Source organism: Corythoichthys intestinalis, chromosome 19 (genome assembly GCF_030265065.1).
Source record: "Corythoichthys intestinalis isolate RoL2023-P3 chromosome 19, ASM3026506v1, whole genome shotgun sequence".
Lineage (NCBI taxonomy): Eukaryota > Metazoa > Chordata > Actinopteri > Syngnathiformes > Syngnathidae > Corythoichthys > Corythoichthys intestinalis.
In genome coordinates this window covers 39,632,954-39,651,457 of record NC_080413.1, presented here as the reverse complement: position 1 = coordinate 39,651,457, position 18,504 = coordinate 39,632,954, and the positions used below count along the sequence as shown (strand labels likewise).

General features: G+C 40.1%; 1 protein-coding gene across 5 annotated transcripts in view; it reads left to right on the top strand.

Moving 5' to 3' along the window:
* map3k7 (mitogen-activated protein kinase kinase kinase 7) overlaps nt 1-18,504 on the top strand; it is a 65,809-nt gene that overhangs the window by 15,087 nt on the left and 32,218 nt on the right. For all 5 annotated transcript variants that reach the window (XM_057822579.1, XM_057822578.1, XM_057822577.1 and 2 more), the window contains exons 6-9: nt 8,023-8,161; nt 8,286-8,410; nt 12,070-12,198; nt 12,349-12,479. In XM_057822579.1, coding sequence (XP_057678562.1) covers nt 8,023-8,161; nt 8,286-8,410; nt 12,070-12,198; nt 12,349-12,479 — 524 coding nt within the window. The remainder of the gene's footprint in view (nt 1-8,022; nt 8,162-8,285; nt 8,411-12,069; nt 12,199-12,348; nt 12,480-18,504) is intronic.

Sequence of the window (18,504 nt, the reverse complement as noted above, 5' to 3'; positions counted from 1 at the left end):
AGTAAAGAGAATAAGTGACTATCAGCAAGTGGTGTAGTGGTAACATTACTGTCCATACAGTGGTATGAAAAAGTATCTGAACCTTTTGGAATTTCTCACATTTCTGCATAAAATCACCATCAAATTTAAAGGTTTTCATGTTTTAATGAGAATAGCATGCAAACAATGACAGAAGGGGGAAAATAAGTAATTGAACCCTCTGCCTAAGGAGGCTTAAAGAGAAATTGAAAACATTTTTTACAAAACATTTTAAGTCAGGTGTGTGCCCAATCACATATGAATGGTTTAAAGCTGCCCTGCCCACTATAAAACACACACCTGATAAAATGTGTCTTGATGAGAAGCATTGTCTGATGTGCATCATGGCTCGGTCAAAAGAGCTGTCTGAAGACCTGCGATCAAGGATTGTTAATTTGTATAAAGTTGGGAAAGGAAACAAAACCAACTGTAAAAGTCTGGATGTTCATCAATCGACAGTCAGAGATGTCTACAGATGGGGAGAGTTTGGCACTGTTGCTTCTCTCCCAAGGAGTGGCCGTCCACCAAAGATGCCAAGAGTTCGGTGCAGAATACTCAGAGAGGTAAAAAAAAAAAAACCTACAGTGTGTTCTAAAGACTTACAGAAATCACTGGCACAGTCCAGTATCTCTGTGCACACATCATTCATATGTAAAACTATGGCCAAGAATGGTGTTCATAGGAGGACTCCACAGAGGAAGCCACCGCTGTCTAAACAAAAAAAAAAACAATGTTGCTTGTTTAATGTTTGCAGAAAGGCACTTGGACACTCCACAGAAGTTTTGGCAAAATAATTTGTGGACTAATGAAACCAAAGTTGAATTGTTGGAGAGTAACACAACGTCGTGTGAGGAGGAAAAATGGAACCGCTCACTAACATCAACACCTCATCCCCACTGTGAAGCATGGTGAAGGGAGCATGATGATTAGGAGCTGTTTTGCTGCCTCAGGGCCTAGACAACTTGCAGTCATTAATAGAAGAACAAATTCAAAAGTTTATCGGATGTTTTGCAGAAAACTTGAGGCCGTCTGTCAGACAGTTGATGCTAAAAAGAGGATGGATGGTTTCAGAAGAACAAAATACATGTTCTGGAGTGGCCAAGTCAAAGTCCAGACTTGAACCCAATTGAGATGCTGCAGCATGACCTAAAGACAGCGATTCATGCCAGACATCCCAGGAATCTGACTGAACTACAGCAGTTTTGTAGATAAGAATGGGCCAACATTAGTCCTGATCGATGCGCCAGACTGATCTGCAGCTACAGGAAGCGTCTGGTTGAAGTCATTGCTGCCAAAGGGGAGGGGGGGAGCACAAAATATTAAATTTGATCGTTCACCAACTTATTTTCCCCCCTTCTGTCATTTTTTGCATACTATTGTCATTAAAATATGAAAACCGATAAATGTATTAGTGGTTTAAGCAGGCAGTTTTTTCATCTGTGTGATTTTGACAAAGATCAGATTTGATGGAGATTTTATGCAGAAATGTGAGAAATTCCAAAAGGTTCAGATACTTTTTCATACCACTGTATGCAACACCCAGATTATGTAGTATGGTACCTAGATTGAGACAGAGGTCTGAGAACATACAGTGGGGAGAACAAGTATTTGATACACTGCCGATTTTGCTGGTTTTCCCACTTGCAAGCCATGTAGAGGTCTGTAATTTGTATCATAAGTTCTCTTCAACTGTGAGGGACGGAATCTAATACAAAAATCCAGAAAATCACATTTTATAATTTTTAAATAATAAACTTGTATTTAACTGCATGAAATAAGTATTTGATACATTACCAACTAGTAAATATTTCGGCTCTTAGTTCTTTTTTAAGAACCCCTCCTGTTCTCCACTCATTACCGGAAGTAACTGCACCTGTTTGAACTTGTTACCTGTATAAAAGACACCTGTTCACATGCTCAAACAAACAAACTCCAACCTCTCCACAATGGCCAAGACCAAAGAGCTGTGTAAGGACATCAGGGATAAAATAATAGACCTGCACGAAGCTGGGATGGGCTACAGGAAAATGAGCAAGCAGCTTGGTAAGAAGGTAACAACTGTTGGAGCGATTATTAGAAAATGGAAGAAATTCAAGTTTGACGGTCAATCTGCCTCGTTCTGGGACTCTATGCAAGATCTCACCTTGTGGGGCATCACTGATCATGAGGAGGGTGAGGGATCATCCCAGAACTAAACGGCAGGACCTGGTCAATGACCTGAAGAGAGCTGGAACCACAGTCTTGAAGAAAACCACCGGAAACACATTACGCCGTCATGGGTTAAAATCCAACAGCGCACGCAAGGTCCCGCTGCTGAAGCCAGTGCATGTCCGGACACGTCTGAAGTTTTCCACTGACCATCTGGATCATCCAGAGGAGCAATGGGAGAAGGTCATGTGGTCGGATGAGACCAAAATTCAACTTTTTGGTCTAAACTCGGCTCGTCGTGTTTGGAGGAAAAAGAAGAATGAGTACAACCCCAAGAACACCATCCCAACCGTGGAACATGGAGGAGCAAACATCATTTTTTGGGGCTGCTTCTCTGCCAAGGGTACAGGACGACTGCACCGTATTGGGGGGGAGGATGGATGGGGCTATGTATCGCCAGATCTTGGCTGACAACCTCCTTCCTTCAGTGAGAGCCCTGAAGATGGGTCGTGGCTGGGTCTTCCAGCATGACAACGACCCAAAGCACACAGCCAACGCAACTAAAGAGTGGCTCCGTAAGAAGCATCTTCAGGTCCTGGAGTGGCCTAGCCAGTCACCAGATCTGAACCCGATAGAAAATCTATGGAGGGAGCTGAAAGTCCGTGTTGCCCGGCAGCAGCCCTGAAACCTGAAGGCTCTGGAGAAGATCTGCATAGAGGAGTGGGCCAAAACCCCTGCTGCAGTGTGTGCAAACCTTGTCAAGGACTACAGGAAACGTTTGGTATCTGTAATAGCAAACAAAGGTTTCTGTACCAAATATTAAGTTTGATTTTTGTGATGTATCAAATACTTATTTCATGCAATTAAATGCAAATTTATTATTTAAAAATCATACACCGTGATTTTCTGTTTTTTTTGTATTAGATTCCGTCCCTCACAGTTGAAGAGAACTTATGATACAAATTACAGATCTCTACATGCTTTGCAAGTGGGAAAACCAGCAAAATCGGCAGTGTATCAAATACTTGTTCTCCCCACTGTATTACGTAGTGAGATGCATGTGACAATGTTGTGGCATTAGCAGTGCAATAACAGTGACATTTCAGTGCAAACCTGAATTGAGTATGGTGAAAGCTCTTGGAAAGAAACTGTCTATAATTTTTTTTTTTTGGGGGGGGGGGGCTGTTATAGCCCTATAGTGCTTGCCAGAAGGCAACAGGTTAAAGAGGTGGAAGCTGGAGTGTGTATCGTCTTTTTTGATGCTCTTTCCCTTCCTAGACACCAAGATTTGTCCCTGGTGGAAAGTCTTCTCACGCTGGCAATGAAATAAATCAATACAAAGAGCATGAAATAAACTATATTAATAAGAGTTTTCACAGACCCTTATTAGGGCCTGAGCACTAAGCGTGCGAAGGCCCTATAGACCCTACCCACGTGACGTCACAACTCAGTTTTTCAAATTTTCGTGAGAATAGGCTGATTTTGTGTGGACAAGATAATTGTAAATGTCAGCGTAGCAGATGTCAGGCAGACAGGGCGAAGACAGTGGGTCGAAAAACATCGATTTGGGCATCAAATATGGATCTGGCGACTGTATAGAACGAAGCTTTTCCACATAACGCCTTTTATGCAACACATCCAGTGAGTTTACGGCATCAGAAAGCACCGGGTCTTCCATGAAATGTATTTTAAATTCCTCGATCAATTGAAAACAATGCTAATACAGAGACAAAATGACGGACAAGTGGGCGGAACCACACAGCGAGCACGTGGTTTTGTGACGTCGGTGGGTAGGGTATATAGTTTTGCAAAGGATTATTATTATTATTATTATTATTTTATTTTTTTTTTTTTCAGGGCAAATGAAAACGGCCAATTTGGAGGCCGCACGAAAAGTCACCAAAATTTGCACATACGTGCGGAAAGTTATAAATTTCGATAATTTTGCAACGTTGCAAAAAAATCTAACAAAATGGCTCAGTGGCGCCCCCTTGAAATTTTAAAATTGGCCTATAACATTAGGGTCTGTCAGCGTAGAGCGATGAAATTTGCGGAGTCTATACCTTGATCAAAACCGCTCCAAAAAAGCATTTACACCCATATTCCAAACCCAACAGGAAATTGGTTATTTTGGATCGAATATGAAATTTTTATCGATTTACAGGGTGCACATTTGAGACGTTTTCGCCGAGGGAGTTAGTTGGATCATCTTCAAAATTGGTGAGAATGTTCAGGAGACATATGAGAGCTTAAGTTTTCAAAATGGTGCGTTTTCATTCACGGGTCTGACCTGGGTGTGGTGCCAAAGTCGGCCATTTTTTCGGCAAAATGACAAGTTCAGTAAATGACTTATAGTTCCTTGACACAACGTTCAATCTTTTTCATATCTGGTATGTATGTGCGGTATCCCACCCTTAACACGAGTGCATTGAAATATTACCCATTAGGCCTAGCGCCCCCTAGTGAGAACAGGAAATGCCTTTTTTTATGAGACAGGTTCCTCCTCCAAGGGAAAAAAATCTGTTGACCTCAAACCTGCATCAGGGGAGCCTTAAAGAGCATACGACACCAGAAAAAAAGTCTTAAATGGCATTATTATGTGAATTAGAATCATATTTTGAGACGATTCGACCATATACAACAATTTAGCAAAGCACAGATGACGAGAAATTAGTCTTTTAATCTGCCGGTTAGCCACGCCTACAATTATAGGGCTTTAGCGTCCCCAACAGGTGGATGACGTCAGCGGTAGACTAGGCTCATTGGTTTTACTATTCAGCCCATTGATGGGGAATTGTTCAGAACGAGGAAAACGAGACGAAGAGAGCTGCAAAATGTCATTGTTTCAGTCTCTCTACTCCCAATATTTTTACAGGATATTCTTTTTATCCAAGTATTTTCCCCAATAGCTATATAAATGGCTTGAGAAGGACCAGTCAGCCCGTCGAGGGGGAACTATTCACAATGAGGAAAACGCGACGAAGAGAGCGGCAAAATGTCATTGTTTCTGTCTCTTTACTTCAATATTTTTACAGGATATTCTTTTTACCCAAGTACTTTCCCCAATTGCTAAATAAATGGCATGGTCATGACAAATAACTTGTGCTAAATGGAATATAAAATAATAAAAATCCATTTATTCAAGACGACATGGCAAAATTACTCCATAATGGTCAAAACAGTCGACTTTACCTTTACTGTCACACCTGCCGAACGATATTTTATGACACCTAAATCGGACATATGTCATTTCCCTTCCCCGGCTTCGGAGAATGTAAACAGACCAGAAGGAGTGACAGCTAGCCGACATGCTAACCCGAACCGAGGGATGTTTCAAAGTCTTCAAAGTGGAAAATCACACATAACTAGCCTGGATTATTTGACATGACGACCCGGTTGTCGAGTTTCTTTGCGGATCGGCAAACCGCCCGGCGGAGAGCAATTTACAGTTCGTTCCCTGGAGGAGGGTGGCTGGAATTGTTGTGTAGCTAACGTGCTAATAGCTAACTGCTAATGAGCGTGAGGATAGCTTTTTACATGCCTATCAATGATCAAACGTAAGTAGTCCTTTATTTAAAGGAATTTTATAGTGTTTACTTTGTAATCACTGTATTCGTATTTGACATAATACAAAACAAGATGTTTACTCACTTCCTTGTAAGTCCAATGGTCCCACAGTAAATATCCACAGTGAATGGGAACCTTTTGAAACTCCAAAAAGGCGCATACGCCTAACCCGCATACAGAATGATTTTTCTGCAGCCGTTTGGCTGGCTTGATGCAAAAAATAAAAGTATTAATCAGCAAAATCAGCTGAATCCTTCGTCCTCATACACAACAGTACACTGTAGCGTGAAGAGGACGTCTTCTACCGTACACGTCACAGCGCCCTCCTCCTCAATGCGAGACCGAAGCCGGAAGTCACTCATTTTCCTGGCGCGGGATTCAAAAAACTAAATAAATATAGCGATCGCTTCCACACACATCCAAGCGGTCCATATCATTCAGGAGCATAAAATACCGCGTGTATTATGAAATAAACATGCTTTTTCGTGTCACAAGCACTTTAAGACCTGTGTTCAGGTGCCTGATGAAAAATATTGAGGTTTCGCTGAAGCGGAGGGGTCCAAACAGGAAAGTGAAAATGACCGTCAACAATTTGCCTCGCAAAAAACTTTGAACAGTCATAACTCAGCAGATATACAACATATTTGCGCCAAACTTCCCATGCTTGTTGAGAGTCATACCCTGAAGGGTCTTGTAAGGGTCATTTGCATCAACTCTACAGTGCCAACTAGTGGCGACAGAAAGGAGTTTTAAAAAAGGCCTTTCCTATTGGGTTTTTTCAACGTAGAGCAATGAAATTTGGGGAGTCTATACCTTATGGAAAACTGTTCCAAAAAGTCTCTTGCACCCATTTTCCAAATCCAACAGAAAATCGGGTATTTTGGATCGAATGTGAAATTTTTATCCATTTGTAGTATAGTTTCCATTTGGAGGCCTAAACATGCACGAAAACTCACCAAATTTTGCACATACATGCGGCCTTGCGTGGATTTTGATAATCTTGTGACGTTACAAAAAAATGTAACAAAATGGCTCAGTGGCGCCCCCTTGAATTTTTCAAAAAGGCGTTTCCTATTAGGTTCTTTTAACGTAGAGCAATGAAATTTGGGGAGTCGATACCTTGTGCAAAACTGCTCCAAAAAGTCTCTTGAACCCATATTCCAAACCCAACAGGAAATCGGGTATTTTGGATCGAATGTGAAATTTTTATCAATTAACAGGGTGCACATTTGAGACCTTGTCACAGAGGGAGTTAGTTGGATCATTTTCAAAATTGGTGAGACTATTTAGGAGACATAGGAGATCTAAACTTTTCAAAATGGTGCGTTTTCATTCATGGGTCTGACCTGGGCGTGGTGCCAAAGTCGGCCAATAGCTCCTTGACACAACGTTCAATCTTTTTCATATCTGGCATGTATGTGCTGGATCCCACCCTTAACATGAGTGCATTGAAACATTACCCATTAGGCCTAGCGCCCCCTAGTGGGAACAGGAAATGCCTTTTTTTACTAAACAGGCTCCTCCTCCAAGGAAAAAAATATATTTATCTGAAACCTGCATCAGGGGAGCCATAAGAGCTCAAGTAATAAAGTAATAAGCTCAAGTGCCTGATGAAAAATACTGAGGTTTGGTTGAAGCAGAAGAGTCCAACAGGAGAAGTGAAAATGACTGAAGCCATTTCGTCTCACCACAAGTTTTGAACAGTCATAACTTCTACAACATATCTGCACCAAACATCTCGTGCTTGTTGAGTCATACTCTGAAGGGTCCTGTAGGGGTCATTTGCATCAACCCTATAGCGCCAACTAGTGGCAATAGAAAGTCACTCATTTTTCTAATATATTTCCAGTTCTTTTCAGGTTGGTCGTGTAGTTTCAAGACCTTTTGAAATACTTATTTTACGGCCCATGTCCACATGTCTCTGTCTGTTGCCGTGATGACCCTTTATTCACTCCTTTTTTGTAGTACTCTCTCCAATAGGGGTTTTTATCTCTTAGGTGTGTGAATGTAAAGAGGCAATTTTCGAGCATGTTAGGTTCTAATGAGATGATTAGAGAGGACGATCTGCCACCACCCTGACCTGCACACTGTCCGAGTTGCGCTAGATTGCGAGGGCCCGTTCAGTCCTGCTTGCAGGCCTAGTGTTCAAGTTGTTCTTCGTGAAATAGAGAATAATCCAAAATATATACAGGCTAACATATTTTGTCAGACCTGTGCATGTGTCGTTCTTCTCTCGGCATTTGTATGTTGTCATTGCCAGTGCCTTGACTTTACTTTTTTTGTTCGTAGTGCTGCATGGTGCTGAACCACTACCCTGTTACTCTGCTTCCCATGCCATGAGCTGGTGTTTACAGTGTTCCCAGGGTGTGGCCTACCTCCATGGCATGAAACCGAAGGCTCTGATCCACAGGGACCTCAAGCCACCCAAGTATGACCCTCGACGCATGCTCCTCCTCCATCCACCTGAAAACCACCCACTTGCCCATCCATCCAGTCCACTCATTCCAAACTAACTACATTGCAGGTTTTATGCTCATTCTGTCTTTTTGCAGTTTGCTGCTTGTTGCTGGTGGCACTGTACTCAAGATATGTGACTTTGGAACGGCATGTGACATTCAGACTCATATGACAAACAACAAAGGCAGTGCAGCATGGATGGCCCCAGAGGTATTTGAAGGTAAGTATTTGACTTTTTCCAAAATTTGGGTTAAAGTGACTGGCAAGACCTTTATCATGTGTATCTTAGTGGAAATAATTGTTTAATACATTGGAACAACAGCAATGGCGTACCGCAAGCAACACGTCACTTTCATTAATTTTCATTAATATCCGTGACGTTAGCAATTGTGGCTAGGCGGTTTAACCTCCCGTTTGTCCCTAATAGTAAATGCATGGAAATAGTGTACGACCGAGATGTTTACTGAGCTAAACCTACCAATTCTGTCTGAAAATTTTGTCCCTGGTCCAAATTCACTGGTAAAGATGTGGAAGAACATACAAATGTTCAGTTAAAGAGATAGACTGAGTGTCGAAAAATAGATTTTAGCTTTTCTATCGACCTTTTTCTTGTGTGCATTGCCTTACGCCACTGACATTCTCCAGTTTCAACAATCTATCCTTTACCACCATATGCCCTGTCTTTTTTATACTGGACTGTCTCAGGAAATTAGAATACACAATATTCTAATTTTCTGAGACAGTCCTGTACATTAATCCACCATTTAAAGCAGGGGTGTCCAAACTTTTTGCAAAGGGGACCAGATTTGGCGTGGTAAAAATGTGGGGGGCCGACCTTGGCTGACGTCCTTTACATAGAAAATATACAGGACTGTCTCAGAAAATTAGAATATTGAGTATTCTAATTTTCTGAGACAGTCCAGTATATTATATTCTCTGGTTGTGTTACTTCTCTGACTGTTCTTGGGGGTAATTTGCATTGCTATTTTTGTGTAGTGATCGCAAAGGCTACTCAGTGACCGCCAACGAACACTTTTAATTTTTTTCATTAATAACAAAGCGTAATTCTAAAATTTATTAATACTCCCCCCTTACTAAAGATATTTTTTACAAAAGAAAAGGTAACAACAGTGGCAGTCAGATACCATTTTAGTTTGCGTGGAAAGTTGAGAATGGTGTACGCTCGGGATGCAAGCGGGCAAAGCGGCACAAAGCCAAAAAAGCGTGCCAGAGTGGCCAAAGCATGGACTTGACATGGAGGAAACAAAGGAGGGTACACTGTCGTGTGCAGTCTTTGCAATGCCAAGCTTGCATACCACGGCAGCACGTCGGCCGTGAATGAACACCTGACGCGACCTGATAGGGATGATATAACAGCATAAGCTGCATGTACACTTTTTTGCTCGGGACAGGACATTAATAAGACCAAACAGATTGGGGAAAGGGGGGTCAGTGCTACATTTCTCACAAATATAAACCTAATTAATTGATAGGCTAATGACCATATAAATAAAATAAAAATGAAAATTGGGGAGGAGGGGTAAACCTTGGGTTTCTACATTTCTCACAGTTTAATTGACGTTAACAGTAGAAAACAAACACACTTCTCTCTTAGCAGCTTCCTACTCGAGTTATACAGGTTAACAATTTCACACAGTTTAACTCTGATGCAGGTTGGACTTTCAGTAGCAAAATTAGTGGTGTGTTCCCCACCTCCACAACATTGATGTGGCTGCTGCTGCTGCTGTCCAAAAAAAACTAATATCCCTCCTCTCTGAAGGGACCAGGATAGGGGGCATTTTGCAGACATGTTGCATTTCTATCAGGTCTGTGAGAGCGTGTGTGTGTGTGGGAGGAGTCAAGTCATCAGCCAATCAAACGTGCTTTAGATAGGAAAAAAATGGACTGGCGCATTCAGCAAGTGAAAAGGGGTAAATGTAAGTCTGAAAATAATGAAATCACTTTATAATGGTAGGGTCAATTCTATCCTTACAACATATGGGAAAACTACATTAACCTATGTAACTGAACTCTATATAAAGCAAATGAGATTGCTTAAAAGTTGGCGGGGACAATTTGAGCATCCTGAAAAGTTGGTAGTGTTATGTCCCTACCGTCCCTATGCAAACCTACGCCCTTGCCTGCGCCTTTATTTTTTGATAAGATATGAATGGTAGGCTTCTTTCCTGTAGCAAGGCAATCATTGGTGATAAATTCTTATGGTCCTGGTATACAGCTGCATGGGAAATTTGGGATATTAAGGTGTCTGTTCACAATATGCTACTTGAACAATAAAAGCAAAATTAATTGAACTGGACACTGTTTAACAAGAAGCTTAGCTTTAATGTTAGCAAGCTAATAGAACAGACTATGAATGAAGACATTTTAAATGACTTAATGTAATGAAATCAATATACTTAGAACGTTATAGAAGCTATAGCAATGACATCCTAATGTGATATAATATTCAATAACAGTAACTACAACTTTGATATCCAATTTTGAGTGTTCTTGCCTCTACTAAAGCATTTTAGCCAAGACGGTTCACTCGTTAGCTTCTGGGGTTAGCTTAATCTTACCTTAAGAGAACAAGTACATATTCTTGTTTATTTTGGAGACTTTGGTGGTGCATAGACTTCATAATGTATTGACGGGACGCGGGGCGTTGGGCCAATTCTTTGGGGGCCTATCTCCGCCTGACCGAGTGGAAACACTAAGAGCTTTTTCCGTTGAAAATTCTTGTGAATAAATGCTTAAATCCCTGAATTCTTTGTAGCTAACAGTCTCGATTCTTGGTTAAAAGCAAAAAAACAACAACGTGCAGTTAGCATGGATTTTACGTAAATATTGCGAACTATGATGCAAGTCTGTAAGCAAATTAGCGGCCGCCATATTAAAACAAAGAGCTGCTTCCTTTGAAAATTCTTGTGAATAAATGCTTAAATCCCTGAAATCTTTATAGATATGGACATAAAACAGTCTCGATTCTTGGTTAAATGCAAAAAAAACAAAAAAAAGTGTAGTTAGCATTTATTTGACGTAAATATGTCAAATCTGCTGCTAGTCTTTAAGTCACTGTGGCGGCCCCCTTATTAAAACAAAGAGTTTATTGCGTCAAAAATTCTTGTGAATAAATGCTTAAATCCCTGAATTCTTTATAGATATAGACGTGAAGCAGTCTCGATTCATGGTTAAAAGCAAAAAAATGGGCAGTTAGCAGTTATTTTACATAAATATTGCGAAGTATAATGCCAATTGTAGCGGCTAATTTCTCCCAGTGATTTTTTTCACGTTTCAAAATGCATGCATGATATGAAAAATATAATAACTGCCTTGAATCCTCAAACAAATAACTCCTGAGACAATCCTTCCTGTTTGTATGCAGTACAGCTTTCGTACTTTTTCAACCTAAAGCTGGCGTTATATCGCTGCATGTGACCCATGGGACGGCCCCCTTCGGGAAGGCGTGCGGCAGTGACTGGGGAATGTGTCATGTCATTACATTATGAAGTCTGTGAGTGGGGAACGACGTCATTCGTCCTGACTGTTTAAGCCATTGAAATCCAGTTATTTTTCCAGCTTTGAGAAGGTAAAGAACCGCATTCATACTGATACACTCCTGGGGTACTTGTTATCTGATTTAGATGTTCCTTAGGCGCATCGTTTCACCATATTGGTAAGTTTTGTGGGAGTTGGCGATCTCAAAACCAAATCAATCAATTAGGTAATGGGGCATCTGGGTTTTCATGATCCCTTATCAACGGTCTCTACGACGTATGATTGGTTGATAGCCGTTTAGGAGGTGGAGTTTGCAAAAGGTCAATTGTTTGGAGCAATGATTTTCTTGATCTAAAAATGACTATGTTCCTCTTTACTTAGGTAGCAATTACAGCGAGAAGTGTGATGTGTTCAGCTGGGGGATCATTCTCTGGGAGGTGGTCACACGCAGGAAGCCCTTTGATGAAATCGGAGGACCAGCGTTCCGTATTATGTGGGCTGTGCACAATGGTGGGTCAGAAGGATGGGAAATAAAAATACGGACATCTTAATACAGTTATAAATTTGGTCTTTGTCAACTGAAATTTAGTCTACTTTTAAAATGTGTTTTCTCTTGTGGGATGTTACTACTGTTTTTATCCGAGTTGTGTTTATTTCCAGGCACAAGACCACCTTTAATCAAAACTTTACCCAAGCCAATTGAAAATTTGATGACCCGCTGCTGGTCTAAAGATCCTTCTCAGCGGCCTTCCATGGAGGAGATTGTGAAAATCATGACTTATCTAATGCAGGTAATCTGTTAAAAGTTTATATACACTTTAACACTTGGATGGTACAATGCCAACGGGCACTTAATTGAACTGACCCTTGCAACATCAGGGGTTTTTTTCTGGCTCAAATTGAGGCAGAGGTGGTACCATCTTGACCAAACGCCACATGTGCATGTACAGTGATCCCTCGCTACTTTGCACTTTAAACTTCGCGCTCGTAGTTCAATGCAGATTTTTATTCAATTAAAAAAATTAATGGATAAATGCAATAATTTATAGAGCTGTCCGGATCTGCTCGCGTAGTCTCTCACTCTCGCTCTTGCCGCTTTTCTTGCTCAGGAAGTGCTCTGAAGTTGCTTATTCAAGTTAGGTTGATTGACAGACGTTAAGGTGTGATCTTGCCAGAGATGCTTGGAAGCCGAAACTTCAAAGCCCTGCATGTGTCAATCATCATTTAACTTGTTAAACAGTTGCTGTGGCAACTCGTGTGAAAGTGAGCAGCTTGAGTGGATTTGAGTGGACTTACACAATGAAGCATTTAATTTAAAAAAAAGCATTTTTATACTTTATTCTTGTGTAGAACTCATTCGGTGGGACTGTAACATGCTTAAAACTTATCATAATTATTACGTTTTAAGTGCTTAAAAATCATTCTAGAACGGCAACGATTAATCGGTTAACTCGAGTATTCAATTAGAAAAAAATATTCGAATTAAATTTTGTTGCTTCGAGTATTCATTTAATTAAAGTGACATTGTAATGGTTTATTTTGAAATTGTTTGCATTTAGATTCATTATTAGGGTGGGTACACTGCCCTCTGGTCTGCCTCTTTTCACATGGCTGAATCCAACGTAAGCTAAGTTTTTGTTTGAGCTAATGTTTTTAATGCATTCATAATGTAGTTTATAGGTCTATTTAGCCTTTTTTTTGTGGAAATATGTGTCTGAACCATTTGTTAAGATGATGGTAAAAAAAAAAAAAAAGCGTTTTATAGCATCTAAGCTATCGGGTTTTCTATGTAAGTTAGCCAATTGTTCTTTTGTTGTACATAGATCCTCACTTTAAAAAAAAAAAACCGTTTGAGGCTCAGCTATCTACCGTAATTTCCCGAATATAACGCGCACTTTTTTCCCCCAAAATCAACTTGTAAACTCATGGTGCGCATTATAAACGGGTACATGGATGGAGACAGAAATATATATGTATTACATATATATATATAAACCGATTTTTTTTTCATTGACACGGCCACGTTGTGTTGAAGAAACGTATGCGGCGACCCGTTGCCGACCATTACGGTACGTGACGTCACCATTTTGTTTCGGTAATACTTAACACTAATCGGCCGAATGATTTCGTCTGTGTTAAATTCTGCTTTTTTCACTCTTCATAAAGCACAGAATTTAGTTTCTTGAACTCATTTGAGTCGACGTTTATTGCAGCTCCACAATTCGGAGCATAACAAATGTAAGGACACACACTTCCTGTGTCCGTCAACTATATCGGTCCCTCGGGAAACTCAAACCCAAATAACAATAGTTCAGTAGTTTTACCGTATCAATCCATGGAAGAAACATTTATTCATCATGAGGAAACGAGCAAGTTATACAGCAGCCTTTAAAAGAAAAGTCACATCCGTTTTGTTTTCTCCTAGATTCTGGTAAGTTGGAGAAGTTGTCAAATCATATTATTACCGTAAATATTGTCAGTTTACGGTAATGTTTTGAACTACCAATGTGCTATGCTTGTGCTGTGTTTCACCAGTCAGTAAAATGACATCTCTGTATCTGTACACGAGCTCTGTTTTCTTGTATTCTTCTATTTATTGGTGCTAAAATTAGGGTGCGCGTTATAAACGGGTACAATAATTTTCCCCAAATTTTACAAGTAAATTTGGGGTGCGCATTATACACGGGTGCGCCTTATATTCGGGAAATTACGGTAGTCAATCGACTACTAAAATATTTGATAGCTGCAGCCCTAAACCATTCATTTACGGGATCCACAGATAGAAAGACTTGTAGTTCTTAAAAGATAAACGTTATTATGAGTTAAAATAATTTGATATTGAAACCCCTATTAATGTTTTCATTTTTAGACAATTTGTAAAATTCGTTTAATTAGTAGGTCGGCGTTGGTGTTGACATCGCAGGGCGGTGACGTCACATTGTTACGCTGACAAGCTTCTAGAGTATGACCCTAGCAACATAAACATCTGTTAAATACAGTGGGGAGAACAAGTATTTGATACACTGCCATGGCAGTGTATCAAATACTTGTTCTCCCCACTGTATATACATAAAAGATTTTTTTTTATTATTATTATACTTTGGGGAAAGAAATTGAAAAACCGTGTCTTACATGTATCTCTTTCCCATGCTAAACTTGAATAAATACCTTGAATACACAAAAAAAAAAAAAAAATTGGTGGGGGGGGCGCTACTTTGTGTTTTTTCACTCATCGCGGCGGGTTCTTGTCCCCATTAACCGCAAAAAACGAGGGATCACTGTATCCTTTAAATTTTTGTTTTTAACTTTTAGTTTAGAGTTTCGATAGGAATGTGACTACAGTGGTACCTCTCATGAACATCTCTTTAAAGGCTATTTTCAGGTTACGACACATTTAAACGAGAAAATGTAGCCTCTTGTTAAGAAACAAATTTCGGGTTACGAGAGGCAAAAATATTGGGAAAAATACAATACTGTAAAAGATACATTTGTGCTTTCTGCCTTAATATGTCGCGCCTAAAGATCTGCTGCCCAATTGCTCATAATATTTCCCATCATGCTTAGTAGTGGAATTCCGCTCTCCTATATGCCTATTGTTGATGACGTTTCAATTTGGGTGTCGCAGTACGATGGGGTGCACAGGCGCGACGGTGTTGTTGATAAAGCGGCCGTAGATCGACATCTGAGCCAAAAGAGCACAAGGCTCCTGGTGTTTTTGTCTCACGAAGAGTTTTTAAGCCCACACGCGGTTCATTACATTAGTAACACATTAAAGCATAGGTCTCACGTTTTTATGTAACGAAGAGTGAGATAGGCAATAGGCACCATCGATCTTGTGAAAGAGGACATTGCCTCTCTCAAAAGGTAAGATTTATGTTTTTTTTTTTTTTTTTTTTTTTTTTGCATTTTGTGTTGTCGACTTAATCACAGGTATTAACGGTTAGGATAGGTATATGAAATGATTCAAATTTGTTTGGCTATTGTTTTTTCCATTTGTACCCCAATTATAAGTGTGTGGCGTGTCAGTAGTGCTTGGAACAGATTAGGGAATTTACATGTACAACGCGTCTCAATTTACAAAATTTTCGGGTTAAGAGACTACTTCCGGAACCAATTGGTGTCTTAAGTAGAGGTACCACTGTATTATCATGTTTATTTATTAAAACTATATACATATATATAAGCCTGTCGCGATATGCAATAATTCCATTTATCGCACGGTAAATGAAAATGAAGGCAGCATTTATCGCCTCACGTGCAAGCGTGCAGCAGACGTGTGGCGGACGTGCTGTTAAAAGTTCGGCTTCCTTGTTACAAACAGCGCAAAGTGCTGAGATGAGGCTTCACTCTGTTTTATTGACTTCTGGGTATGTTCGTTTTACAAATTTGAACCTAGCCTAAGGCTACGTTCATACTACAGGTCTTAATGCATGAATCCGATTTTTTCGTGTTTTTCCGACTTGAGTGAGGCATTAACTTGACGGTCTGAACGTGACAAGTCTCATAGCACTCGACCATTTCAAATCCGATCTGGGTCACTTTCGTATGTGGTCAAAACCCGATTTAGGCCACATTTTTCCAGTATGTGGGTGGCGGTCTGAACTTTCAAGTCTCCCGAATCGGAATTCATGCAGCAATGATGTCAGCTAAGCGAAAGCGGCAGGCAGGACGGGAGCGATGTAGCTGGGCATTAGCTTCTCGCTTGAATGCTGCTTTTATGCATGAAGCGGGCTTGAACACGGTCATAAAAAAATAAATGAAGAAAAGGATAAGCCTAACATTTTTCGATTTTAATTCTATGCGCCGAATGAGCAATATTTCAGTATTGCTTACATGGCCGAGACGGGGCAAATTGACACACCCACGTCATGTCACGCACACAAGTCAAGGCTTATGTGCGTGCGTGTATACGTTCTATCAGTCCATATAAACTTTGAATAAAGGACTAAACGGGGATTGTTAATGTGTGTTATTTGTGTCATCTTTTTGGAAATCAAAATATGGTCACCCTGGAATGACATATAGCTAGCATGTGTAATTTGTTTTGATGCTTCTGCGCATCTCTGACTGCGAAGTAGTGCGTATGCGTGATACTTGAACGGGCTGTATGGACAAAGGCAGTCTGAACGGGCACACCAAAAAAACAGACATGAAAAAAAACATCAGATTTGTGTATTAAGACCTGTAGTATAAACCTAGCCTTCATGAAGCCAAATTTTTGATACTGTTACTTAATTAATGTATTTTTCTCTGTTGTTGAAGTGCAGTCGTTTGTGTTACTACAACTTTATACCCCTGTGCCTAAATGCTTAAGTTACTGAAGTGCAATTTAATCTTTCCTTGAAAAAGACATTTTATTTATTCTGTGTTTCTGTGCGGTATTGATATTGTTGTTTTTTACTTAAAAGAGGCATGGTCTATTGTTTTTAGTTGGGATTTCTTAAAAAGTATTTTTGAATTCAAGAGTAAACGTTTATCGCGTTTAAATGGGTGTACTTAATATTAGTTAGTATTATTAATATATACTGTATTCTTACTGTGTTATTGCATATTGGTTAAAAAAAATTGTTGGGGGGGCGCAATAATATCGCATATCGCAATAATTTATCGCCCACTAAAATTTGTTATCGTGACAGGCCTACATATATACAAATCAGGTGCCAACTTCAAATTGATAATACTATTTATTCAAGCGTCTCGCAACCAAACAGAAAACATTTCAGCCATTGTAGCCTTTCTCCCTAATATATATTTACAGTGCTGACAAGTGCAGTATTGGCACCTCTGCAATTCTGTCAGATAATGCTCAATTTCTCCCAGAAAATGATTGCAATTACAAATGCCTTGGTAGTAATATCTTCCATTTATTCTGCTTGCAATGAGAAAACACAAAAGAGAATAAAACAAAGAAAAATTTAATCATTATCATTTTACACAAAACTCCAAAGATGGGCCGCACAAAAGTATTGGCACCCTCAGCCTAATACTTGGTCGCACAACCTTTAGATGAAATAACTGCGAACAACCACTTCCAGTATCCATCAGTGAGTTTCTTACAATGTTGTGCTGGAATTTTAGACCATTCTTCTTTGGCCAACTGCTCCAGGTCTCTGAGATTTGAAGGGTGCCATTTTCAGATCCAGTGCTTTTTCTCAAACCATTTTCTAGTGCTTTTTGAAGTGTGTTTTGGGTCATTGTCCTGCTGGAAGACCCATGACCTCTGAGGAGACCCAGCTTTCTCACACTGGGCCCTACATTATGCTACAAAATTTTTTGGTAGTCTTCAGACTTCATAATGCCATGCACACGGTCAAGCAGTCCATTGCCAGAGGTAGCAAAGCAACCCCAAAACATCAGGGAACCTCTGCCATGTTTGACTGTGGGGACCGTGTTCTAATCTTTGAAGGCCTAATTTTTTTCCCCCTGTAAACTATGTTGATGCCTTTTTCCGAAAAGCTCTACTTTTGTCTCATCTGACCAGAGGACATTCTTCCGAAACGTTTTTGGTTTTCTCAGGTAAGTTTTGGCTAACTCCAGCTTGGCTTTTTTATGTCTCTGGGTCAGAAGTGGGGTCTTCCTGAGGATCCTACCATAGAGTCCCTTTTCATTCAGACACTGACGGATAGTACCCTAGGTTTGCGGAACAGCTTGAACTTGTTTGGATGTTAGTCGAGGTTCTTTATCCACCATCCGTTAAATCTTTCGTCGAAATCTCTTATCAATTTTTCTTTTCATTCCATATCTAGGGAGGTCAGCCACAGTGCCATGGGCTTTGCCTTTATTGATGACACTGCACATGGTAGACACAGGAACATT